This window comes from Epinephelus moara, chromosome 13, assembly GCF_006386435.1.
Source record: "Epinephelus moara isolate mb chromosome 13, YSFRI_EMoa_1.0, whole genome shotgun sequence".
NCBI lineage: Eukaryota > Metazoa > Chordata > Actinopteri > Perciformes > Serranidae > Epinephelus > Epinephelus moara.
Window position 1 is genome coordinate 9,941,957 of NC_065518.1, and position 27,063 is coordinate 9,969,019.

At 43.9% G+C, this 27,063-nt stretch overlaps 2 protein-coding genes across 13 annotated transcripts in view; one reads left to right on the forward strand and one right to left on the reverse strand.

Annotated features, from left to right (window-relative positions):
* Positions 1-394: 394 nt before the first annotated feature.
* Positions 395-6,561, reverse strand: LOC126399569 (zinc-binding protein A33-like). The gene is made up of 8 exons (XM_050059628.1): positions 6,487-6,561; positions 4,459-4,798; positions 3,937-4,160; positions 3,630-3,719; positions 3,322-3,543; positions 3,218-3,240; positions 1,226-1,344; positions 395-1,122 (listed from the first exon to the last, which is right to left on the reverse strand). Exons 2-8 carry the CDS (start codon positions 4,724-4,726, stop codon positions 533-535), a joined length of 1,536 nt encoding a protein of 511 aa, XP_049915585.1. The 5' UTR covers positions 4,727-4,798; positions 6,487-6,561; the 3' UTR covers positions 395-532.
* A 6,227-nt stretch (positions 6,562-12,788) lies between these two features.
* LOC126400353 (calcium/calmodulin-dependent protein kinase type II subunit gamma-like) overlaps positions 12,789-27,063 on the forward strand; it is a 61,277-nt gene continuing 47,002 nt past the window's right edge. For 7 of the 12 annotated variants that reach the window (XM_050061016.1, XM_050061017.1, XM_050061013.1 and 4 more), the window contains exons 1-2: positions 12,790-12,998; positions 15,096-15,190. In XM_050061016.1, coding sequence (XP_049916973.1) covers positions 12,934-12,998; positions 15,096-15,190 — 160 coding nt within the window. In that variant the 5' untranslated portion in view covers positions 12,790-12,933. Of the gene's footprint in view, positions 12,999-15,095; positions 15,191-27,063 lie in introns of all 12 variants that reach the window. The other 5 variants (XM_050061008.1, XM_050061014.1, XM_050061010.1 and 2 more) reach the window with 1 other exon arrangement.

The window sequence follows — 27,063 nt, forward strand, 5'->3', positions numbered from 1 at the left end:
ACAACCAGACAAAACACAAGCAAATTCAGAAAACATCTTCCCCAATTTGACAGTGAAAACATGATAAATATTATACCTGCCTAACATCAACACGCTAGCACTGTGTACGGTGCTTTGAGCTAAATGCTAACATTTGCTAATTAGCACTATTAATACTGTAATAAATGTTAGTTGTTAACAACTCAGAGTAGTTTAGAACTGCCACCACCTTTGTTAACCCTGTCTGATCCAATGTCAGAGGCAAGAGAACATTTACTCCACACAGACAGATATATAGTATAAAAATAGCCTTAATTGAAAATAGGATTTCATATAAACTGAGACGAGATATAAAATTGAGAATGAATTTTTTTGACCTTATCTCACCCAGTCTGGCAACATGAGTGACGGCAGACAATTTGCTTGTAGTGGTATGAGGCAGTGTGTTGCAACAAGATAGCTGAAGCTCCAGAACTAGAACTAGAGCAGACTAGTTGTAATGAAGGTATAAATGGCAAACTGTATCTGAATCTGAAGCAGCTACTTTCTGCAACTATGTCACTGTGAGAGAAACCTTTGACTCACAGATCTGTATAGAGCCTCCACTACTGTCCACTTTCTTCCTCTTTCTTTTTACCTCCTCATCATTGTCGTCATCATCAGTGTTAACAAAAGCAAAATATGGGTACAGCCTCTGAGTAAATGTCTCCTCATAGGTCAGTATTAGTGTGTTGTTATCAGCATCATAAAATGACACTGTACCCTTTTCGTAGTCGAGTTCTATTCTGATCTTGTTGGATCTCGTTGCTGATGTTAGGAGTTTGCCCTTGACGTCTGTATACCCTCTCTTGCTTTTCATAATAACATAGAGTCCATTTTGTGGAGTTGAACACATCTCATCATCCCTCCTGTCTTTGGCCCTCTCGGTGACTCCCAGTCTCCATTTGGTTTGATTTCCTACCACCATCTCCCAGCAGTGTTTTCCTGAGTCAAAGCCCTCCCAGCCCAGAACGTGTGGATAACTTGAGTTGCACTCTAGGTTTCCTGGACGCTCCTGACAGGTGTCAGTGACTATCACTTTGGTCAGATCATCAGACAGAGAGAGCCATGGAGATGCAGTGTTGGGGTCCAGAACCACAGGGGCTACAGATTAAACAGAGGTACAAAACAAAAGCACTTCACTGGTGAGTTCATGACCAGAGGGGACATAATAATTAACTTAGAACTTATGTCTCCCCAAACTTACTGTGTTTTACGGTGCTCAGCATCGTCTCCAAAACTCTGAACTGAAGGTTTTCCACATGTTCAGACACATCTATCAGTGCTTGTGGAAGTAGCTGTGGATCTGGCAGTGCGTTCTGAGCTCTGGAGCAAATTTAAGAGATTAAGGAAATGTGAAAAAGTGAAGTAGTGTGCTTGCCCCAAATTTCTAACTATTCTGCATTTTAGCACAGAAAAACAACTATGGCTTTGGAGCAAAATCTCTTGCTGCCCAAGGAAGGATCTCCTCAAGATCAGTAAGGACGGCAGAAATGATTATAGTGACCAGTAACCTAACTGTTTTAATGTACATATAGCCATGTGATGTTTGCTTCAGAGTCCTGCTCCACATACATTGTTACATATGTAAAAAATACTCTGATATGATTGATATTTTGTTTAACATGGTTTTCCAGCATAAAAAGTAGGGGGAAAAAACCTCTAAAAATAGGCAGGGAGCAGATCTACGCTTTCTCTCTCGATCAGAAATTCTGGATCTGTCCTCCGCTCAGTCCACCACCACTGTGTACACTCAACTGACCCATAGATGTGATAATACCTAGATACTTGTCATAAGAATTTGTTTGTAATGACCTTTAAAGCAAATAGAGACCGGAACCGAAATATCAAGGTTTAACAGAAGTTATTATCTTGTACAAGAGGAGCTTTTCACAGTGCAACACACAAGATGAGGTTACAGAGAAAAGGCTCCCTGAGGAGCATACACTGCAGGTTTTTATACAGTATATCTGGGCGTTGAATACAGGAGGTTTCAGTTCCCCTAATCTATCAAGTACATACTTCATTGATAACAGTGGTTGTCAGTTGGTGTGACGTCTTGTCTCACTGTCCTCCGGGTGACCTTGTCCTTGTCCTGTCTCCGACCCTCTGTTTCTCTTGTTTCCTCTTACATATGTTATGATAGACTTCCTTTTTGCTCTTAACCACCCGCTGATCTTGCAGTTGCTATAGCATTAAACAGGAACCTCCAGCACTTGCACAACACAATGGCTTGTTTACATCTTGTGATCATAATTTTTATAACAATACTGGATGCCAAGATGGCACCTATTCAGTCCTATGGAGCTGCTCACCTGGCGCATATAACAAAAAAATTTCTACCTTCTGGGTTTACAGTATGCAGTCCACTGAATATGCACAGTAGTGTTTCTCGTGAATTCCTCTCATCACTATAGTCATGGATTTTCAAACACTTTTTCTCAACTCAAAGAAAGTTTAAGCAAATGTTTAAAAGAAAGTGCTTTTAAAGAATGCTGCTCCAGAGTGTGATTTAAGACAGCATGCTGGCATCGCAGAGGCAAAAGAGGCGTGGCGGGGGTGACATGAAACACAATAATAACACAACAGCGGCGGCCTCTATTGTGACATAAAACGTATGCGTAGGCAGCACTTTCTAAACAATAACAATGGAATGACGTGGCAATAACAATCATGTGCCGTCCCTGTTGTCTGGCAGCTGATCTCGTCCTTTGCTCGGAGGGTATGGAGCTCCCGGACATCGTTGTTTTCCCAATTTGCGGACATACTTTAGCCCCTGTCCTTCCTCTTTGAGTTAGCTGCTAACTGCTATCAGCTGCATTTTATATCTCCCAGCTCTGGGTCGCACACATAACAACACGTCACACCCTCACGTTCATAGTTCCAGCCTGCCAGCTGTCCCTTTTACACAGACCTCATTTCAGCGCTGTTACTACCTCCGCTGCCGGTTTAAAGGTGAGACAACTCTGTCCTCCCATTCCACAACTGTATATTTATATTGAGCGACGAGGATTAATAGCAATGTGAAATTCCTGCTTATTTTGCTTATATGTCTTGTAGCACACAAAAAACACCATATGGGCATGTAACAAGGTTAAAAACTTGATTTTCATTGGAGGGGGTCTAAGAGAGACTTGAAAAAAATCTGAAATCTCAAAAAGCAAAGGCTCAGAAACACAAGAGGATGAATAATACTCACCTTTCCATTTCAGTCTTGAAGTTCTGCAAATAAAACAAGAAATGCATCATCAGTCTTCAGATTACTTTGTATGAATTTAACCTTTCCCGAGTTTTAATAACTACCTGTATGAACGAGTCATCAGCCCCCAAGTCTTCCATTTCTTTCACAGTGTCAGAGAGTGAGACTGTGTCTCTGCTGATCTCTGTGATCTTCTGCATCATACGAATCTTCTGACTCTCTTCTTCTTCTAATGCTGCTATTCTGGTTTCTTCTTCCGTCTTGAGAAAATGACGAAGCTTCTCACAGTCGTCCCTCATCTTCTGCTCTGTGTCATGTCTCTGTCTCTGTGGGCCACAGTAAGAACTGCTCAGTCTCTACACTTCTTAATGTGACAGATTTTCCTGATCAAATTTAGACTTTGCAAACAAACCTTAATGTACTCAACGGATGAATCACAAAACTGTTTGACCTTTTCAAAAGCTTCCCGCTTCAGTCTGATGGTCCTGGAAGGAGTCTGTAACTAAAATCATACTTTAATTTGTTAAACAAGAAAATCCTGAAGACCTGGTCCAACATGTTAGTCAATCAGTGGAATTCTGTAATTTACAATGGGAAATGTTAGGACTTGACAGGTAAACCTCTCAGAATCCCTCTAGGTAGCACAACAAAGCCAAGACTCATAGAGGAAAGAGATTAGAAAAGTCATAAAAAGTCTTGTACATGCAAAGTGACCTCACCTGATTTGACTTTAAATCATTGCTGTGTCCTGCTGATGGATCAAAATAATTCCCCCCTCCATTGGATACACTCAAACTCTTCGGAGTAGAATTTATTGATGGTTTATGGTTCGTTGGACAAGAAAGATCCTTAGTGATAGTTGAATTTGCATCTCTCTGCATCTCTCTAACAGTGGAGGTGGATGGCTCATTCGGTTGCTGTTTCTCGTTTGCTTCTATTATGGCTGTAAATCAAATAAACAAAATGTTAAGAAATATTACAGCTGTGATTCAGTCACAGGTTCATCAGTGGGAATTATAATATTTATCATACTGAAACATTAATTCTCTTTCTGCTTCACATGAAGCTCAGAACAACAGTTACAGAGTGACGCCTCATTAGAAATGGTCACAGCTACACAATAAACTTACAGTATAGATAGATAAACATTTTGTTCTCTACATAGTTATTATCCATTGATATATATATATATATATAAAGCTGGCCCTACATGGCTTACCAAGGATACAAAGACATTTTACCTTGAGTTAACCTTCTTGCAAGGTCATTTTGTTTCATATCAAAGAAAATGCCCACTGTAGCGTCCACAGCACTGTCTATCCCGTAAACCTGCACCAGTCTATCCACAGTATTCTCTCTGGTACCCTTCTGTAGCTTGGACCTCAAGATGGCTTCATGTCCCTCTGTTTCATTGTCGGCCAAATGCCACTGAAATTCCCTCAGCTCCTCATCAGTCAGTATGTCCAGATGATTTTTCAGCAGTTTTTTGATTTGTTTAGAGGGAGTCATTTTCAACTTTTAGCAAGTTCACAGGATGTCACCAACTATCAGCTGAGGATCGTCTCTGGAGCCGTGAACTGACTGTGAAAGACAATGAACAAGAAGTTTCTTTATAATGTTAGTTTTATCTACTCAGAAAGTATCATGATTAGTGAAAATATTGAGTTTTACGATTCAGTTTTGCAAAAGTCTTTTCTGTCTACAGACAAAACATAAAGGTTACAAACATTCATCCCAATAACAGGTCATAACTTCACTGAGCATTTACTGTTAATGGCATAGTGTCCAGGAACGTCTATACTGAGTATGGGTTGGAAGTCCCAAGGTCAGAATGGAAGACACCTCCTAAGGTGGTTGAGAGTGACCGAGCTAAGATCCTGTGGGACTTCCAGATCCAGACCAACAAACTGGTGATGGCTAACCAACCAGACATCGTGTTGATGGACAAACATCAGAAGAAGGCAGTGGTGATAGATGTAGCAGTCACGAGCTTCCGCAACATCAGGAAGAAGGAACACAAAAAGCTGGGAAGATACCAAGGGCTGAAAGAGGAGCTAGAAAAGATGTGGGGAGTAAAGGCAACAGTGGTGCCAGTGGTAATCTGAGCACTGAGGGCAGCGACCCCCAAACTGGGAGAGTGGTTCCAGCTGATTCCAGGTACAACCTCTGAGGTCTCTGTCCAGAAGAGTGCAGTAGGAACAGCTAAGATACTGCGTAGCACCCTCAAACTCCCAGGCCCGAGCTTGAGGAAGACACACCAGCACTCCCATGGGGAGGGTGAGAGGGGGATTTTTTTAAAAATATATATAGGTTGTAACTTCGCTGAGAATTTACTGTTCATGCTCAGCAAACTGCAAACAAATGCTTTCTTTATGGGGTCAATGTTTCTGTTTTTTCAGTTCCTGTTTCTACATGCTGCAGCTCTGCCGGGTGAACACATGGTGGAGGCAAAGTCCAGGTTGTGCTGTGCCGGTTTTACACCTCTCTAAAAAATAAAAATACACATCTTTACAGTATCTCTGGTAAATAAGATTATGTAGCAAAGTCTGTACGCAGCATTAAAGGGCAGGTTCACAGTTTTTCAAGTTTGCCTTAAAATAATGATCAGGTTCTCGTATGAACGCTGAAACAGGTTTTGTTTGCTGTAGTCATTCTTCCTTTTGAACAAAGCACAGAGGTATGACGTACGCTATCCTTTGTGAAGGTGTGGCTGAATAAAAAGGTGTCACTTCCTGCAATATGTTACCTTCTAAGATTTTTATACTTTTTTAGTGTGTACATATTTATCATGTCTATGAGAGACTTACACAAGAATTCTAATGCCCTTGTGCACTTGTACCTGAGAGGATGACAAACAAAAGTCTTGACCTTCAACTTTAACTTCAACTAAATTGTGAAAACAATCAGCAAAGTTTACTGTGTATATGTTTGTATGTATTTGAATGTAAAAATGTGTTGTCTTCGCACAAGGACGCAAACTCATCATCTCAGGCTACGGTGGACTTGATTTCACTTCTGTCAGTTTATACGTTAACCACTAGCAGGTGAGCTGAACCTGAGCACAAATAAAAACAAATTAAATGTGGGCTAAACGGGGCACTGTAGAAGAAAAGTTACAATAGAAAGAAAAGCAATAGATTCAGTGAAATGATAACACAATAGGCTGTACACAGTAAAGCTTCTAAGTCAATTAAACTTATGTTAGCCAGTGCTGGTCATGCTAAATTAAAAAACAATCCAAATCTTCATTGGCACCATTTGCTGCTCACCTTGCGTTGATCCAATATTTCACAAATGTTTTACTATCAGGAGGTGTTTCTCTTCCTCGCGGGTGTAGTGTTGGGGTTCCACAAGTACAATGACACTTAAGTAGTTTCACTTTCTCTGATCAGTTGCTGCTGTTCAGCCCTTGACTGACCTCTAGTGGAGACAGCTGTGCTCTTTGTCACATTACTCTCAGACTTGTATCATCCTTGTAATTCTTATGATAACAGCAATATTGAAGTGAAGGTAAGCTAAAAGAAGAACTTGTGCATAGTAGCCGACTATTTATGATGATCAAGATCTGGGTCTGCCTTGGGGCCTCCTACCAGTGGGATGTGCCCGGAACACCTCTAACAGGAGGCACCCAGGAGGCATCCTGTTCAGATCCCCGAACCACCTCAACTGACCTCTTTCAATGCAAAGGACTCCGAGCTCCCTCCCGATGTCCGAGCTCCTTCCCCTATCTCTAAGGCTGAGCCCAGACACCCCACGGAGGAAACTCAGTTCGGCTGCTTGTATCCGCTTGTAGCCAATTGTGTCACTACTCAGAGCTCATGACCACAGGTAAGGGTTGGGACATACAGTAGATGGACCAGTAAATCGAAAGCTTTGCCTTCCGGCTCAGCTCTCTCTTCACCACGATGGTCCAGCACAGCGCTGGTATAACTGCAGAAACCGCACCAAACCGCCGATCCATGTCATGCTTCATTCTACTCTCTCTCGAGAACAAGACCCCGAGATACTTGAACTTCTTTGTGTGGGGCAGTAACTCTCCCCCAGCCAGGAGGGGGCAATCCACCAGCTGCCGACAGAGAACCATGGCCTCAGATTTGGAGTTGATGACTCTCATCCCGACTGCTTCACATTCGGCAGCAAACCATCCCCAGTGCATGCTGGAGGTCACGGTGTGATGAAGCCAAAAGAAACACATCATCTGTGAAAAGCAGAGATGCAATTCTGAGGTCCCCAAACCGGACCCCTTCCTCCCCCCGTTGTGCCTCGAGATCCTGTCCATGAATATTACAAATAGGATCGGTGACAAGGGACAACCCTGGTGGGGGCCAACACCCACCGAGAATGTGTCTGACGAAGCTCTCACTTTGGTCACACAGGGACCGGATGGCTCATAGCAACGCCCGGTACTCCGTAGTCCCGCAGTACTTCTGCAGGTCTACAAAGCACATGTAGACGGGATGGGCAAACTCCCACGACCCCTCCAGCAGCCAGCAGTCTTTTTCCTTAAAAGTACAAAAATACAGCTTTAAATTGAAGGAGTACATTAAATGTGAGGAACAAAACACTTAGGGGAGACTCAGGGGTACCCATAGAACGCATTTTTATTCAGAGTCGAGAGTTCAAGGGGCCTATTTGAAAACAGATATGCAAAGGCTCCACCACCTCTCCTTCATAGGAGCAAGACACACAGACTTTATGGAGGTTTTGCATCTCTCTGTAGACATTCTGTGTCTCTTTGTGGTCATTTTGTGTCCGTTTTAGTCATTTGTGTGTCGCTTTGTCGTCATTCTGTGTCTCCTGGTGGTGTTGTGTCTCTTTGTGGTTGTTTTGACCACTTTTGTAGTTACCTCGTGTCTCATTGCAGTTTCTTTACATTTCTCTGTGTTCTTTTTGTGTCTCTTTGAGGTAATTTTGTGTCTGTTTTAGTCATTTGTCTGTCACTTTGTCATCATTCTGTGTCTCCTGGTGGTTGTTTTGACCACTTTTGTAGTTAACTTGTGTCTCTTTGCAGTTCCTTTACATTTCTCTGTGTTCTTTTTGTGTCTCTGAGGTAATTTTGTGTCCGTTTTAGTCATTTGTGTGTTGCTTTTTAGTCATTTTGTGTGTCTTTGTGGTTGTTTCGTGTCTCTTTGAGGTAATTTTGTGTCTGTTTTAGTCATTTGTCTGTCACTTTGTCATCATTCTGTGTCTCCTGGTGGTTGTTTTGACCACTTTTGTAGTTAACTTGTGTCTCTTTGCAGTTCCTTTACATTTCTCTGTGTTCTTTTTGTGTCTCTGAGGTAATTTTGTGTCCGTTTTAGTCATTTGTGTGTTGCTTTTTAGTCATTTTGTGTGTCTTTGTGGTTGTTTTGCCTACTTTTGTATTTATTTAGTGTCTCTTTGCAGTTCCTGTACATTTTTTGTGGTCTATTTGGGGCAGTTTTGTGTCTCTGAGGTAATTTTGTGTCAGTTTTAGTCATTTGTGTGTCGCCTTGTAGTCATTTTGTGTGTCTTTGTGGTCTTTTTGCTTCTCTTTGAGCTAATTTTGTGTCTGTTTGAGTCATTTTCTGTGTCTATGTGGTTGTTTTGCCTACTTTTGTATTTAGTGTCTCTATGCAGGTCCTGTACATCTCTTTGTGGTCTTTTTGTGTCTCTGAGGTAATTTTGTGTCTGTTTTAGTCATTTGTTTGTCACTTTGTCGTTACTCTGTGTCTCTTTTGGGTTGTTTTGCCCATTTTTGTAGGTATTTTGTGTCTCTTCGCAGTTCCTTTACATCTCTTCGTGGTCTTTTTGTGTCTCTTTGTAGTAATGTTGAGTTTCTGCCTTGTTGGTACATGTTAACTTGAGTGACATTTTGAACGTGAAGGCCGGTGGGGTCCCTGACACTTTGGGGCCCCTGGGCCTGTACCCAGTAGGCCCTTTCAGTAATCCATTTATGAGTAGGTACATTCATGACAAGCAGATGTTGAATTTCTAACAGCGCCCCTAATGTCTATGACGAGGTTTAAGAAGAGACTCAGAACTTTTATGACTAAATTCTATAAGAACAGGGCCTGAGTTCATGTCACCTCCGATATTTGCTGTGATGTTCAAAAACACACCATTATTTATTTATTTATCCTGGCCGAGCTGACCGAGCACCCTGGCGTTTCATCAGCAGCGCCCTGCGCTTCACCCTGCTTTACTGTCACACACACTGACGCCCGGGTGCTGTCCAACGCGTCCACGAACGTCGACAACTGAGCAGTTGGAGGTCAGCAGCTTATTGCTCCGGGGCATCACGACAACGTGAGAGCGTTACTCATTCACTACCCCCCCCCCAGTCAGATTATTTCTCCAAAGCAGTGCAGAATAGGAGTGTCATGACTCAGCTCTCTTGGCCCCGTCCACTCTCTCAGTTGTGATGATGTAACAGATGGCATATTCACCCTCATTAGTCACAACAAAGGAAAAGTCATGCCTAAATGTATCGCAGCTACTGATGCTCTGATTTCACAATTAGTCTATTCTGGATACAGGCAGAGCTTCAGTTAGCCATGGGAATCTGCTGCAAACAGAAATGTGATATTTTGGCTGTGCAGATCAAACCACAGGACTGTTTTAGCGCCAAGAGGGCATGAAATTTAAGGATAAATCCTGCATGGGTGTATGGCTGCAAGCTTCAGCTGCAGACAGACAAGTGACCTGAAGCTGGATACATTCTCACTGCTGCTGACTCTACTGCACAGTACTACATATGTTCTCTCTCCTGTTTGCAGCTTGATTTACGAAAGAAGTATAGTGAAACATACACACCCAATGCAACAGCAACACCACGGGTGGATTGAAAGATAGCGGGCCCCTGGGCACAGATATGTAAAAGGCCCCACCACCTCTCCTTCACAGGAGGAAGACACACAGACTTTGTGATGGTTTCGCCTCTTGTTTGTTTGTTTTGCATCTTTATGCATCCTTTTGCGGTTCTGTGTCTCTTTGTGGTCATTTTGTGTCTCTTTGTAGTCGTTTTTTGTCTCTTTGTAGTTTATTTGCATTTCTTTGCGGTTGTTTGTGTCTCTTTTTGGTCATTTTGAGTCTCTTTGTGGTTCTGTTGCATCTCTTTTTGGCTTTCGTTTACCTTTGAGGTATATTTCTATCTTTTTGTGGTCATTTTGTGTCTCTTTGTAGTTGTTTTTTGTCTCTTTGTAGTTCCTTTGTATTTCTTTGCGGTTGCTTGTGTCTCTTAGAGGTATATTTGTGTCTGTTTGGTTATTTTGTATCTCTTTGCAGTTGTTTGTGTCTGAGGTATATTTATGTGTCTTTGTAGTCGTTTTTGTATTTTTTAAGTACTTTGTGTCTCTTGGAGCTGTAGTTCTGTCTTTTTTGTGATTTTGTGTCTCTTTGTAGCTCCCTTGCACCTTTTTGTAATCATTTTTGCCTCTTTCAAGTAATTTTGTGTCTCTTTGAGATAGATTTTTGTCTTTTTTGGCTGTTTTGCATTTCTTTGTAGTCTTTTTGTGTCTCTTTGTAATCATTTTTGTCTCTCTGAAGTCAATTTGTGTTCCTGGGGGATAAATTTCTGTCTTTATTTAATATTTTGTGTCTCTGAGTTATATTTTTGACTTTTTTTGGGTTATTATGTGTCTCTTTGCAGTTCCTTTGCATCTCGTTGGGGTCTTTTTGTGTTTCTTTGTGGTGAGTTTGTATTTCTTTGAGGCTGGGCCCCTGGTCCTGTGCCTGCTACATCCATCCAGTAATCCATCCATGTGCAAGACATCTCCATAAAAGCACTACTCAATTTTTAAATATGGCTAAAAGAAATGTGTGACTTTAATTATCTAGTCATCAGCTTTCCCAGTTAGCATTCTCTCTGAGCTTGTACACATGCACACTGCAAGGTGCTAGAACATCAACATCCGCGAAAGTGCTGAGTGTGGTTCTCACAGCAGGGTGGCATGGGAACGCCGACTGATGTCAACATACATAACTGCCATCCTCATGTACCTTTTCCATTGCAAAACCCCAAGGGAGGTGAACATAAAGGGGCTGGACTTCTTTCTGGTGTCATGGTAAAGTCAGAGTCAGCTGGTGGTCTTGAGTCATCTGAGCAAGAACTGGAGTAACACACACATTAAGTGCACAGTGGAGAATGACTGTAATAATACTACAATATGGAAAATGGCACACAGACTCTCTTTCTCTCTCTCACTGAGTGCCGATTTCAGCTGAAACCATCCTACTTTCTCTTCTCTCGGCCTCCCGTGCTCTCACTCCTCTTCCCTCCTCTGCTCCTCTGTCTCTCATCAAGCGGGCAAGGCGTAGTGTGTGGTTGGTGTGAGATAACAAAGGCTGAGGAGTTCACCATTATATAACTTCTGTGGAGGCTGAGGAGGTGGAGGAAGAGGAGGAGAGGCAGCAGGGTTAGCACGTAGGAAAAGGAGGGCAGGAGAGGGCTAGTAGCCTACGTTGCAGTGCTCATTTGTCTTCCACATAACACACACATACACAAACACACACACACACACACACATGCTGGCCTCCTTTTCCAGCTCTCCATCACGGATTCAGCAGGCTGCACTTGCAGATATGGCCTCGTGATATTTGAACTTTTTCAGCTTTGTGTTCCCACGCTGACAACCACACATAAAGATTTTCAAGTGAAATCACCATTTTGCTCTCTTTTCTCTCTGACAGCGTCTATGTGCTGTTTCGCTGTCCCACCTCTGAGCCAGAGTGCTGAGCAGGCAGCCACACACACACACACACACACACACACATAGAATCACACACAGGGCCTCTAACTCTCAAGCTCTATGGCTCCCTCCAGCCCCTCCCGCCTGTCCTCTGATGGCCTCCCACTCATGCCACATTAAACATTTAGTGAGGCACTCTGGATCTGTGTGACACCATCTTTTAGCACCGCCAAGCTAACAGCCCTCACACTGTGGAAAAACATAGGTGCATGCTCGTCGGCGGAAACCCGATACAGCAGTCACACTATTCCCTCTATCTCCTTTCCCATCGCTGTCTCTCTTATGCATGTACACGAGCGCAGAGGCAAAATCAGTGGCTCAGAAAGGCCTACTGTGTAGAGAGCAAGACCTGCATTAATCAATATTGATCCCTGGAGTGTGTGTCTGTATGTGCATGTACTTATGCAATGTGTGTGTGTGTGTCATAGTTTGCCTCTCTGCTGCAGTGAGGTGTGACCCAGGCTTGGGTGTATCCCAGCCAGTGCAGTAAAATGCTGCTGTGATGTTCCCTGCAATATTTTGAAGATATGAGAGGAGACAGGGGCTGCATGTCAAAGCTGTTTTTTATTTTGCGCCACTCATACGCTTTGAGTTGAGTGTGTGCATGTGTGCCTTTTAAAAAATATGTCCTCTGTGTGTGATTTACTGTCTCACAAATGTTTTTAGGAGAAAGGAGGGTGAGATTTAAGCACCATCTCCCCACATTTTCAGTGACTTCATTGAACTGGAGGCCCAAGTCTCATGCTGCACGAGCCTATTCTCGCGAGGATTCCTTCCCTTTACACACATACACACACTCATCATCATCACTCCTCCTCCTCCTCCTCCTCCTCTTCTCCCCAGCCCCTCCCTTTCCGTCTCTGCTCGCCTCTATCCTCTTCAGCCTTGCCTGCCTGTCAGAAAGGTACTCCAGTGTTGGAGGCTAGGCTACCCTCCTCCCGGACCCCGTACGAGAGCCAGCCGCCGTCGTACCCCAAGGCTCGGGCTCCCCAACTCACGGCTCCAGCCATGGCAACCACCGCTACTTCCACCCGGTTTACCGACGAGTACCAGCTGTACGAGGAGCTCGGGAAGTAAGCAGCAGTCGTTAACGTTACAGTGTGCATCGTGTTTGTCTTGTCGTTTTTGTCCCCCACCCCCGCAACCTCGCCTCACATTATTTCTGGTTAGCCAGCTAGCAGGCGATAGCTAGCCACAGTAGCTCACACACTAGCCATGTAAGGTGCCTTGATAAGTCGCCCGTGTGTGCTAACTGGCGGCTGCTGTTGTCGTGGTGCAGTCAGGCTACATAACCGTTGCTAGCCGCTAGCTAACGGAGAACAGCGCACTAACGTTCAGTCACTAGCCACAAAGCTACCATGCTGATATTGATAAACTAGGCGAGCTAGCCCGCTAGCGTTGCGTCTTTTAGTCGCTAATGGTGATGAATACACGGCACGGAGGGTTGGTGCATTGACAGCTGGTAGCCCTTCCGTGTTTGCTAGCCGGTATTTTCTGGTCTGCCGGAGCCGTCAGCGGGGCCCCGGGAGACGCAAGAGACGTAGCCCTGTGACATTTCACCGGCCCACGGCTCTTGACAGCTCCGTGCTGGCTCCACAGACCAGAGGCTGTGGTCGCTAGCTAACTAGGCCGACCACTTTTTTTTTTTTTGCTCCTGAGCAGCTGCAGATGATTTGTGTAACCGTGTTGAGTAACGTTAACATTACGTACTCCTGGATCAGTTTAATGAGGAAGTTATTCGGCCCAGGCTGCGCTGTGTTTGCACTGTAATGCTCCGCTCACCAGCTGGCCCGCTCATCACAGTATCAATACACGTATTGTCGCTGCAAACGGAGGTAATCGTGGGGTTATACAGCAATTTGGCGTTTACTGTGTAAGAGGCAGTGACGTGTTTTCTCGGTAGCCTTATGCTGATGACGGCAAGAAAACCGGGCCACTGCCTCCTCTGTTTCATCATCACCATCACCATCATCATCATCATCATCATCAGCAGCAGCAGCAGCAGCAGCAGCAGCATCTGTTGTTCTTGGCCAGGGAAGGCTGTTTTTTTTTTTCATGTACCCAAACCAGCAGCAGCAGGGCGACACTGGCCCTACAAAGATACACCGGCTGCCATTTCCACTCTCTTCCTGATAATTGACAGTAATCGATGGCACTGATTGCACAGCCACTGCACTCAAACACACACACACACACACCTATACATCCTCCACGGTGGATGTACTGCTCCTGATTCTCCTGCAGACTGACCACTTACCTCGGCTTATGTTTCTGCACCCTCTTTGTTAATGCATTTTGCTCCGTCATAGGTTATTAACGTCAAGGCACTGACTTGGACTTCTGTCACCTCTCATTTACTGGTGAATAATTGAAACTAAGAGCAGGGCGGTGGGAGCAGAGTGCAGCAGAAAGTAGCAGCCCTCCATATATCACCCAGAGTAGCACCAGGCAGCCTGTCTCGCACAAGAAAACTGCATAGGGCCAGAAACTGCAGGTAGTGCCGTGTGTGATGTAGGCGCTATGGAAATCATGCATAATTACTCGTGATGCTCAAAAGTGAACGATCACCACAGCAGCCAGCAGGTGAAAAATATGGAGCATTCATCTAGGTCAATATGAAACTCCTCAGAGTCGGAGTTGTTTTATTGTGTGTTACGCACTTCCTTTTCTGCTTGAGCACATTTATAACTGAACGTCGTTACCCTGTGAATGTATTAAATATTGCCCATTGTTGTGTGAGATGCAGCCCATTCTTTGTGCTGGCTGTTGCAAATTGAATTTCCTCTGGGGCTCTAGGTTGCATTGTATTGTGCGCCTATCAAAGATTAGCAAAAGTACTTGGCCATTCATTTATAATCCAAGACCTGAGCTGATATCAGCACTCACGCTTGAGAAGCCTGTTATATTGATGCTTGTTTTCTTGATTGTTGCCCACCTTTTTAGGTTGTACACACTGAAGCTGTGATAGTAATGACTGTAAACTCAGTGTGTGTGTGTGTGTGTGTGTGTGTGTGTGTGTGTGAGATAGACCAAAGTTGTTGGCATACACGCAAAACACAAACCACTGCCACACGAGTGGATGCAGTTTCAAATGTCACACTTTGTGTATGTGTGAGAGAGAGCATGTGAAATGGAACTGATTTTTCGTTGTTTATGTTCTGTCTTCTTAGGGGAGCTTTTTCAGTGGTGCGTAGGTGTGTAAAGAAGTCATCAGGACAGGAATATGCTGCAAAAATCATCAACACTAAGAAGCTATCTGCAAGAGGTACGGTAACACCATGCACACTCACACAGACTGATGCTGATACTGATATGCTTGTGATGTATATTGTAAAGTACAGCTCTGTGATGAATGTGTATCATTTTAATAATGTGATAGTTATAATTATTGGCATACAGTGAAGTCTCTGGAAATTATGTTGCGAAACAATTAAAGGTTTAGTGTGTAGGATTTCGAGGCGTTGAGCACTGAGGTTGCAGAACTGAACTTCTTCTCCGTGTGCCAAGTGCTAATTTTCTTTTCGTAGGAGGGCATGGTCACACTCAAGCGAAATTAACATTGGTGTTTAATGGGCTTCCATTCAGTGTGAGCGAAGGGGTGAATAAAACATTTGCTTCCGGTGGCAAAGCAATAGCAAGGATGCCATGGAGGAGACAGTAGCCCCTTTGCCGCCTTTGCATTTTTTTTACAGAACCAAACAGCAGTGGCATCATCTCGCTCCAGTGTGTGATTTTAAACAGCATAGCAGCATTGTAAACGCAAAAGATGCAAGGTGGGCGCGACATAACAGCAGCGCCGGTCTCTAGTGTGGCATGTAACACATGCATTACCACCCATATTTGCATTGCAATAACAGTCATTGACTGTATCTGTCATATGGCGGCTGATCTCGTCCTCTGCTCTGAAGGAAAGGAGCTCCCGGGCCTTATTGTTTTCCCAGTTTGCGAACATTTTCAGCCACTGTGCTTCTTCTTTGTGTTAACCACTAGCTGCTACTTGACTTCATAAATCTCCCTTAGTGTGTCGTACACGTAACCCATCACGAAACGTCACATCTGTGCTGCCCATGATAGCATCCTGCCAGCTGTCCCTTTAATACAGACATAATTTTGGCGCTGTCACCGCCTCCAATGCCGACTTAAAGGCGAGACAACTCTATGCTACCTTTATGCGATTGTACTTTTTATACAGAACGACGAGATGGCACAACAGCATGAAATTCCTGCTTTGAGAGGTGGCGTAAAAGGTGCTAGTGATTGCCTGTTGCCTTGTTTAACCAGCTGATGGTGTATGATATTGGCTGTGAAAACTACAAACTGCCTCACATGAGCGATGCTGCTTGGCCGAGTCGGAACACAAGCAAAAGGAAGATGTTCCAATAACATCATATCTCATGGCATTTATTAGCAAACTAGCTTTCTGTGTCCACCATGCCAGGCACTGCCCACATTCAGCACAAGTACCGCCTCAGCTGGCGATAGTCACTCGCCTGCTTTCACTCGTGTGGCAAGGTAAGGTGGGTCACGCCTCCACCATCCAAAACCATGCACCATGCAAAAACACTATCTAGAGCCAGTGCTTGAAACAACATGACGGACTCTGTTGGAGAGTCCCTGCTTTGTATATAGATGGGAACGGCTCATTCTAAGGTAATGAAAACACAAGAATTCTTAATTTCAGTGTGTTATAAACGAATCAAAACATAGTTACATGAATATTAGATATGATTTCTGCCAATAGATGCCTGTAAGTCCTACTCACTGGACCTTCAATAGATAAAACAAGTGGAAACCCCTGTTTGTGGCCAATCCAGTCAACTAAACACTCGGAAAATCAAAGCACTTCATCCTATTGATGCAAAAATCCTGCAAATTCAATACTGCATTAAAGTAGTTCAGCTCAGTCATTTGCAACTTTGCCTGCTATGGCTTCCCAGAGATATTGAAGGTATAACTAATCTCTACTGGTTCACGTCTTATGTCTCACTAAATATATATTGTCACATCGCCCAGCCTTATTGGAAAGTATGCCCATAAACCACGAGTCCCATAATTCCAATGGCAGCGGAAATCTTTTATTCAATCATCGTGTCTGTGGGGAGTTCTTATCTGCAACCTCTTGATGGTTTAATGACCCTCTTTATAAACACTGTATTGAATAACTCTCAATCGCTCCTCTGTGGTGTCGTCAGACAACCGCTGTACGATGAATTGATCCAAATTTCTGAGAAGCTCTGCGTGGAAAGGGCACGCTGACGGGACTGAAATACAACAATAAGACCTGGCAGGACATGACAGATGTTTCTCGTCTGATATCTTGTTAAGTGTGTGTGTGTGTGTTCACGTAGCTCCACTCCTTGAATTTAATTTGTTACGTCGGTTGTGCGTTCCTTTAATAGATCCACACCCACGTGCACATGCCTGCTGTGGCGTGCCATGTCGTAACAATGACGTGAGCTCATGTCAGTGTGTCAGAGCCTCCCCTGGCTTCAGCCTGAGATACTTAATTGCTTTCTCTTTTTTGCATCTGACAAATTAGGCCCGCGCTCCTCCCTGACATTCACGCACACCTGGCTTCCTTTTGCTTCTTCGCTGCGTGCTCTCTCCTATCTGTCTCTGGTAGCCTCTCTCGCTCATTGCCTTTCTCTTGTCTTTCTGCAAAGGGGGATTGGTTTGTATTGAGGCTAATCCACTTATGCTAAATGTATCTCATCAACCACTAAGACCCCACGGATTCCATAGGCGCCTCCCTGTTTGCCCTGTTGTTGTCTGTGTCTGATGGCATTTGTGTGTGTGTGTGTGTGTGTGTGTGTGTGTGTGTGGAGGAGAGACAGAGAGAGCAGGGAGTAACACTAATAGAGCATGTCTGTATTGTGAGGCATCTGTGAGTGTGTTGTAATACCCTTATTGTTCTATCCCTGCCATCAAGTGTCCACACAGGGCAGCTCCTGGTATTAATGTCCCACCAAGGAAAAGTAAGGGCTCAGCAGAAAACTGTTGGCTCTTCGTAGAGGCAGGCAGCACAATGTAGGCCTGTGTATGCGTACGTGTTTGCCAGGGGAGAAGAAAGCTGGCCAGGACAGGAGGAGGAGGAGGAGGAGGAGGAGGAGGAGGAGATTTTTAACAATATAGTCTTGCAAGGCGATCTATGACACTCCACTCCAGGGAGGCAAGGTGAAAGGACGCGGAGAATGGGACGCGATAGAACGAGCAAAGGAGGGAACAGGAGGATTTTTTTTTTTTGTGCTAAGAGAAGAATTGCGGTAGGCCGCCCAGCTGATGCAACATGCACCTACACGCACACAAAACACAACGTCCACACACTCAGGCAGCCAGTGCGTGAGCAGGCAGCTTGCCTGGTAGGATTTGGGTGGGTTTTTTTTAGCCCGATGGGGCGAGTGTGACCTCACGCGTGGCCTGGTGGGTAAGTCTCTCAAAGCTCTGGTAAACACTGCAGTAATCTGAGGAGGGGGGGGAGGGGTAGAAGGGAGGCAGGGAGAGGAAGGAAGGAAGGAAGGAAGGAAGGAAGGAAGGAAGGAAGGAAAAGGAGGAAGGAAGTGAGGGAGGATGGGATGTCAGGGATGGATGTAGGCTGTTGGCTGTGGGATAGTCCAGCCTACAAGCAGTTGGGGGTGGATGCGAGTGGGCAGCAGGGTACACAACATGCACACGCACACACACAGAAATACACTTGATTCTCACCACAGAGAATCAATGGTTTTTAACACTATCTCGTCCGCAGTGGTTTCAGTTCGCAAATGAATGAGTGGAATTAAATAAAATGGCCGGATAATTTCACAGAAAGTTTCATGACTCGTTTAAGTCAAAGAAGGAAATGAGACTGAAGATGGGGAGAAGCTATATTAGAGCATCAAGAAAAACATCATACAGTTAAATCCATAAATGGGGAAATCTATTAGAAATTCAATAAATCATTAGTTCAACATGGCAGAGCACAAAGTGTCGCAATGGTGTGATGCAAGTGTCGTTGCACAGAATGATAGCTCTGTTTTATTTAGTTGTTCATGAGTGAATTGACTGAAAAGTGGATGGCTGCTGTATTGTCTGCTGCAGCACTGTGTGTGTGTGTGTGTGTGTGTGTGTGTGTGTGTGTGTACACTTCAGTATAATGCACTGCCCTAATACCTTTTCTCAACATTTTTTAGTGTCTTGGGGCTGTGTGACTGTCACAGTAAAAATTATTTCAGTTGTAACTTCACTGTCTTTATTGATTGCTCAACAATGTCCCAAATATCCACCTCAGTCCAGTTGGTTCCTCGCTCACCACCAAAGTCTCATTATTATTATTATCATTAATGGCCAACCTCTGAGATTCAGCAGCCTCCCCATGAGTGTAGCCTGATTCAAGACCTCTGAATCACCGCTTACATCTGCAGTTTGTTCAGTGATTTGAATAGATCTGATGTGCTCATCGGTGGCTGTTTGCCCCCAGTTGGAGAAGCAGTTGGCCAATCAGAGCTTGTAGGCTGGATTAAGAATGGGGACATAATCTTATACTTACCCAGCTATATTCATGAAATATGGTGACAGAAGCATGGCCACGAGAACAGCGATGAACACAGATGAGACTGACAGAGCCGTACAGGTTTTTGTAAGTCGACTAAAAGAAACAATGGCTCTTAATTAGGGATGTCACTTCCAGTTAATTTTGCCTTCAATAGCCTGACACCCATTAACTGGTAACTAAGCGGTTAATTTTTAAGGGGGGAAAAAGACCCAAAATGACCTGAAATAAAAGGCCTTTTGTTTTAGGCCATTGCTCCATTGATTAAATCAGATTTAGCGCTGTAATTCAAAGCACTGTCCATTTAGAGGTGGTGAAATTTAAATGTCTTGGCATGTTAATGTGTTACCTGTTATTTTATTTTCTGTTCGCTTTGCTGACATACAGCCGGCTAGCTGCGTTAACATGTAGAAACATAGTGCCCACTGCCCATCCTCTGGTCTCCACTGGTTAGCTATGTTAGCCTTAGCTGCTCTGCTCTACGCATCACCTTGGTAAGGTTGTTGAAGCTAGTGGTGCTACATATTTAGCTATTGCAGCTGGTAGCACAGTCCCGGTGATGGCACGGCATTGCTGCAGAAACATGGTAGCCACCCTCCAGTCTCTTCCCATATCACCCCAGTGAGTAAGCGCTTCATATTGAGCTGCAAGGCCCTGTTAGCTGTGTTGACACTGCCAACATTGCTAGCAGAGCCAACAGTGGTGGTGACATAGTCAGTTATGCTTGAGGGAACGTGTGGCTCAAAATTTAGCCGCTTACTTACTTAAGCAACCGGGTAGAAGACCAGAAGGTGGGCATTATGTTTCCACAGCAACACTGTTGAATCGGGACGTTGTTCAGGGAGTAACTGCCGAATGAGTAATGCTACTAGCTAGCTTTCACCAGACGCTGGTGGTGCACAGTGCAGTAAACTGAAGAGCAGCACGATTAACCTATAGACTGACATATGTAACTGGTGCAAAATATTCTTAGTGGTTAACCAAGTCATGGTTAACTGCTGACATCCATACTCTTAAAAGTATACTCTGCAGGAATCGTTGGCTACTGTGTGTAAATGGTATCGCCAGGCACTACCTTTATAAAGTCTGAACCTCACCTGCGCACTGTGCACAGGAATGTTCTGAACACAGCAATAAAATAAGGAAATACAGGCAGAGGGCAAAGTGTGCGCATAATCCCATTGATGGTAATTAACTTACAATGTTAGACAGGTGATTTTTTTCCCCTCAACACACCATATACTGTGTGTAAAAACTAATTTTCTGCTTATAATTAGCTTGCATGTGTGTGCTTGGATTTGAAGTTTGGTTCAACAGAATTCTCTCACCACTCCCTATCCATGACGAAATGTAGTGTCGCACACTACAAAGCCGTTAGGCCTCGCCCTCTACTAGGGTTGGGCGATATGATGGTATATACCATGTGACGGTATAAAGGTGTCCACCAGCAATTAAAACAATTGATGTACAGTAGACTACATATAGTTTATGATTACTGTATTTAGGCCCAATCCCATTTCTACCATTTAAATCTTCCACTTGGTATTGAGTGCCCTCGTTTGCAAGATAACCCTTGATGAGGGAAGTGAGAAATATTAGAATAGAGATCTTTCCCTAAGAAATGAGACACCACTTCATGAAAATCGGCGTGGCCAACGTGCAGGCATACGTCACGTGCGGTAGCGACGCAAGATACTGGTAGTCATTCAGGTTTGAAAATGCCAGCTCCAGCGCTTGTGTTGTGGCGTGTGCTATGTTTATTCTTCTCCGTCTGATGAATCAACGGAGTAGAAATGCTGAAAACAGGAGGTGCCTACGACGTCTTCTAGTTCTGATCGATTTTGTTCGGGTAAGTCGATTTGTTTAAATATTATGACACTGTGTTCAACCGAGTTGCTGATGAGTTTATGCTAGTCCAACCATCTGTTGTTTGTATAGCCTACATTCCGTTCGTACAGCAACAAATTGTTTTCTAAAACTTGCCGGAGTTGCTGACTTCGCAAGGTGTTCTGGGAAATTTCATCTTCCACTTCGTTGAAAGGGGCTCCTTTGGAATCTAGGGCGGGTTTTAAGTGTTGGCAACCACTTCCACTACCTCAGTTCTGTTTTGGGACACCACTAGCCTAAACGGCTGTTGCAGAAATTGAAGGTGTACTAACTCTTTAAAATCAGCATGTTTCTTAAATGCTTGCATAAAAACACTTTCAGTGACCTGCTCCTAGCAGCCGCCACCACGGCTTCTGTGTCAGACAGAAAATTTGCCAACGTGAACACAAAGTCAGGCTGAATTCTGTCTGATTATCAGTCAGTTTTGATGTGTAGTGGTTACCATGGTAACCATAATGGCAGTCTCATGTGAACTGTGAAGAGGCCGATAAAATACCATTGTAATTTAGGGATGCTTTTCACCATGTTAACATATATTACTGCCAGATAGGTGGGTTACATTACAAACATTTTGGATGGTACTTTGGGTAAAAGAATGAGACCACATTTTTCTTGGAATGGTTATTATCATGATAGGGCTTAAATACTGTCTTAAGTTGGTCTTAAAGTTATATTTCAGTGCTAGTTTCAGAGGGGTATTGGACTGTTTTAGCTGAGTAAAACAGAAAATAAACACCTGCTCATCTGTTGTTGCTGTAATTATGACTATTAGGTATGGGAAATATTAGGGATGCACCAATACTCAGTATTCATATCAGTCTGATTTTGGAAAATGCAACTGATATTGGACAGAAAAATAGATACAGACCTCCATCTGATGCATTTTTAAAATGCAAGTATCGACAAATATACATGTCATGTTAATATTTGTATAACCACACTCAGTGTTGTTAACTGTCACTGAGAAAGGTGGTGATTTGTACCCTGATTACAACCGTAGCCACATTACCAAAGGGCCGGGTATCATACCTCTGTGCTTTTTGGGCACCTCCCAAAACATGTTTGTATCTTGGTCAGATTCTTAGTCTTGCTTACTTTGGCTAGATATTTCCTGAAATGACATTTGCGTTTTATTTTGGCACAGTTCATGTATAGCGTCTTTGTGTTTAAACAAAATAAACTACTTGTGTATTGAGAAATTTGGCTTGTTGTATTAAATAGAAAGAAGATTTTTGTTATATTCCTAAAATAGGACCAGTCAAAAAATAGTGTTTGGTATTTGTATTGAAACTGTGAGTATCATATGTAACAACACTACCATAGCAGGTGTGTGAGTGCAGCTACCTCATTAAAAAACAGCATAAACAGGTTTGTTTAATGGCCGTCTTAGGCAAAGGGCATATGAGTGGTTTCTCACAACAGCTTGGTAGATATTAAAGGGATAGATCAGATATTTTAAAGATGGGTTGTGTGAGGTACTTATCCGTAGTTAGTGTATTATCAATAGATGGGGGTCAGCTCATCCCCAGTTTAGAGAAGCAGACAGGAGTACCGCCACAGAAATTTAGCAATGTACTGCTGTGGACATGAGGACAAAGGCAGCAGCAAAATGTATTTTAGTCACCTAAAAAAAAATCAGCATCAGTTTAAGTGTACGCTACATTTACAATATTTTCACGGCTTTACCTTACAGTCAAACAGCCTTCTCCAAAATGGAACTGAAGCCATTATTTATGCTCTTATCAATGCCACCTGACAGTATTTTTACCTCATGAAACATGGGAGTGTCTGTCTACCACTGCCTCGATGGTCTGTTTTTGTTTTTGTGTGCATGGGGTTAGTTCAGGTTCACCAGAGACACACAATAACACTAACTAGGCAGCAGTAGACCAGCAGCTCCTGTGTTCTGCGAGGAGCAATTACTGTTTTTGTCAAAGGAGATTGCTGGCTTTGAAGAGAGCATAGACAACAGCTTCATTTCCCCAGTGGCAAGGGCTGCAAGGTAAAGGGTTAACGGCAAGGTGAAGTGGAGAAAATATTCTAAAAGTAGTGTACACTTAAACTAACATCGAATATTTTTAGGTGGCTAAAATACGTTATGCTGCTGCCCTTGTCCACATGTCCACAGCAGTGCATTGCTTAGCCTCTGTGGCCGTACGCCTGCCTGCTTCTCCAAACTGGGGGAGTGCCGACTGCCTTTTATTGTAGGTAACACACTGATGATGGATAAGTACCACATACAACCCCACTTAAAAAAATCTATCTATCCCTCTAAAGTGGAAAATATAAGTATAAGGGCCTTTGCACACTGAGTCCGTTATCCATCATCCAAAAAAATCGTTACGCACACTGATTTCGATGCGTTTTATCGTTCTATTCATTGTGAAAATTCCTATCTGACTGTCACCACTCCCTCCCTGTCTTTCATTTGGCACCGCAGCTGCATGAAGGGGTGGAGCTGTCCTCTGCATTCTGTGTGCAGTCCACATCCTCCTCCTCCTCAGCATCATCCACCTAAATAAGACTATCCAACCTGTTGAACGTGAGCTGTCTGAGTTATGAAGTGATTCTGTGCGCTCCGTTCCCCTGGCCCTTTTCTTCACTGATTCTCGGTCAGACGTCTGTGAAGTCCTTTTACGAAAAATGCAGAAAATCAACCTGTTCTGAAAAATATAATGACGTATGAAAGTTTTGGACTCAGTGTTCGAACGTGATCGACACAAAAAAAATGTGGTATAGAGCCACTTTTGTTACATTTCATCTGAAATCACCTGTGATCGCCTCCAGTGCTGTCACATTGTGGATATTGCGATACGCTGTCACACATAAAGCGGTGTTTGATTGTTACAGTTTGGACGTAAACTCGCCTGCAACAGACTGAACTAGATCCTCGAGTCTTCAATCAGATTGTGGCAGAAAGAGGGGCGTGTGTGTTTATGAGCATGTGTTCTTGTGTGTGTTGGTGGGCATGTGTGTGTCAGGCCCTCTCCATCCTCCTCAGCTGATGTAAGATGGCTGTGGGCCCGCCCCATGGCAAAGCAGATGGCCAATTAGAGAGCAGCAGGAAGTGCCAGTAATTACCCTCCAGCCCTCTCTTTCCTGTCTTCTTCTACCACACACTCTCGCACCAACAAATAAGGAGATTGAATGAATTAGTGAGTGCTGCAGTGACACTGCACCAGGGTAGACGGCTATACACACACACACACACACACACACACACACACAGGGGAGCTGTGATCCTCTTCTAGCAAATGGACGTTCCATGTAATCCTCCCTCCTTCTCTCTGTCTGTCTCTCCAGCCTGCGTCACCGGTGTAATTAGAAGGAGGTTCAGGTCTCTCCCTTATTCACCCGCTTTCTCTCAGATGAGGGAAATCTATACCTGCAGGGAGACGGCAGGGAGGTTAGAGGAAGGTAGATGTGGAGAGTGTAGCACCGCGTTAGAGAGCTCCAACACTGCAGCTTGGAAACTAATCCAAGTCAGCAACAAGTTATGCCAGCCTTACACTAAAGGACTTTTCATGGGGTTTCACTGTCGCAGACAAATTTCAAATGTCTGAATAAAATCACCAGAGTTTTACCTCAGTTGGTGCGGGCTCCCTTGATCGTGATTGTTTTGTGTAAGGTGGTCATAAAAGGTCTTTTTCTCGTCTGGACTTTCAGATGAAATCAAACATGGTTAATATTATTCTAAGTTTTGAGTTTGGTTCATGGAAATACTGCAGTTCAATGATGTTATCAACAACCAATAGCTGCACTCTCTCCAGCACCAAACAATATGCTGCAATCAGGTAGACTGTAAACATGGATAGGACTTCAGGGAAGTGCAAGAACTCGAATAAAGCCCTTTGTACACACAGCTGCTCCAAAGTCCCTTCGTAATGCCTCCTTTGCATTTTTACACCCAGTCAATCAACAGTGGCATAATGCTGCTCCAGTGTGTGATTTTAGAGCGTGCTGGCATTGTGGATAAAATTTAACACGACGTCATTGGCCTGTAGTGTGACATATAACATGTATGTCCACAGTGTTTTATAAACAATAACATGGCAATAACAGTCAGTTACCGTCCCTGTTATACGGCGGCTGATCTCGTCGTCTGCTCAAAGGGAAAGGGGCTCCAGGCCTCATTGTTTACCCAATTTGTGGATATTTTCAGCTGCTGTTCTTCTTCTTTGAGTTAGCTGCTAGCTGCTATCAGCTGCTTTTTGAATCTCCCACAGTGGGATGCACGTATATCACGTTGTCAAAACATCACACCAGCGACGCCCATGATCCCATCCTGCCGGCTTTCCTGTTTATACAGACATCCTTTCAGAGCTGTTACTGCCTCCGATGCTGGCTTAAAGGTGAAACAACTCTGTTGCCCCATTTGGCGATTGTACCTTTTACACAGCATGGCGAGGTGGAATAACGGTGTGAAACTACAGCCATGAAGAGGCAGTGTAAGGCCTCGCTCATACAGAAAGCGTTTTGCAGGTTGTAGGTAATCAAGCTACCATTTATTTCTCCACAGTAATTAGTATTTAGTTCCTGACATGTTGAGGCGGAGGGTACTTGCTGTAGCTCTGGTTGAGGGTGAGAGGCTGTCAGTAAATACTTTGTTGGGCACAGGGAAACAGAGATCTGTGTGGGTACATGAGACCCTAAAAAAGAGGGTGGATCATGGGGAGTACCACCAGTTGGTCCAGGAGCTTCTCCTCCATGATGGCTGTTTCCAGGCATATTTTAGGACGACTCAGGGGCAGTTTGACAACCTGCTGTCTATCATCAGGGCGTATAGCTCTGGGTATCCAGCTACCACTACCACCAGTTTCTCCTCCATTGTTTACCAACTGTAAACTTGTTGTCGTGACCACCACAGAAGGCCTGCCTCTCAAATCATCCAGTTAACAGACAATGGGAAAAAAGATGACGATAAGAGAGATGACGTGGAGCGCTTTTCCACTCTGAGTTGAAGTTTTTCAACTCAAGGAGTTCAGAGTGCTTCAGCTAAAATGCGAGGTGCATCGCAGCACAAAAAAACAGCGAGCAAAAAGCTTTATTCTCATTAAAAACAATTACAAAAAGCCGCTTCCAGCTGCTAAAAGCTTCCTGTGTGATCAGGGCCTGATCTCTTGGACTGTGGAAAAGCAGAAGGAACTGGTGGTTTAAAACGATGTCTAAGACTATGTGTAACGGTTCATCTCTCATTCCCACAGCCCAGACACATCAAACTGACATCAATGTACTAGCAGCAATGAAGGCCAACTATTGCATCGCTTCATGTCGCCTGTGTCTCAGCCAAAAAGTTGCACCTGAACACACCGCTGAGACTCTGTCCAACAGCGCATACCTTCTGCACCTGCATGGGAAGATAAAACCCCTCCACAGCAGCAGGCAGCGGTGGTCTTTAATCCTCATAAAGGGAAACCGGATGACCATCTATATGCTAGTTAGCTAGTTAGCACATTATCAACACAATCCAGTGTTTAAAGAACATAACATTTTTTACAGTGTGCCAGTGAACAGTAACACAAACCATCATGAAATGTTCCTGCCAAAGAGCTTGGCTAAAAAAAAATATTTTAAACTTACGTAACAAGTTTGTTTTGATCTCATTCCCTCTTGACGTGAGCTGTTTGTTTACTTACCTCACTTCTGTTTCTCTTCTCGTGTGCTGAGCTGAACTGCCAATAAGAGTGATTTTATTCACCGACGGGCTATGCCGACTCCGATGCCAA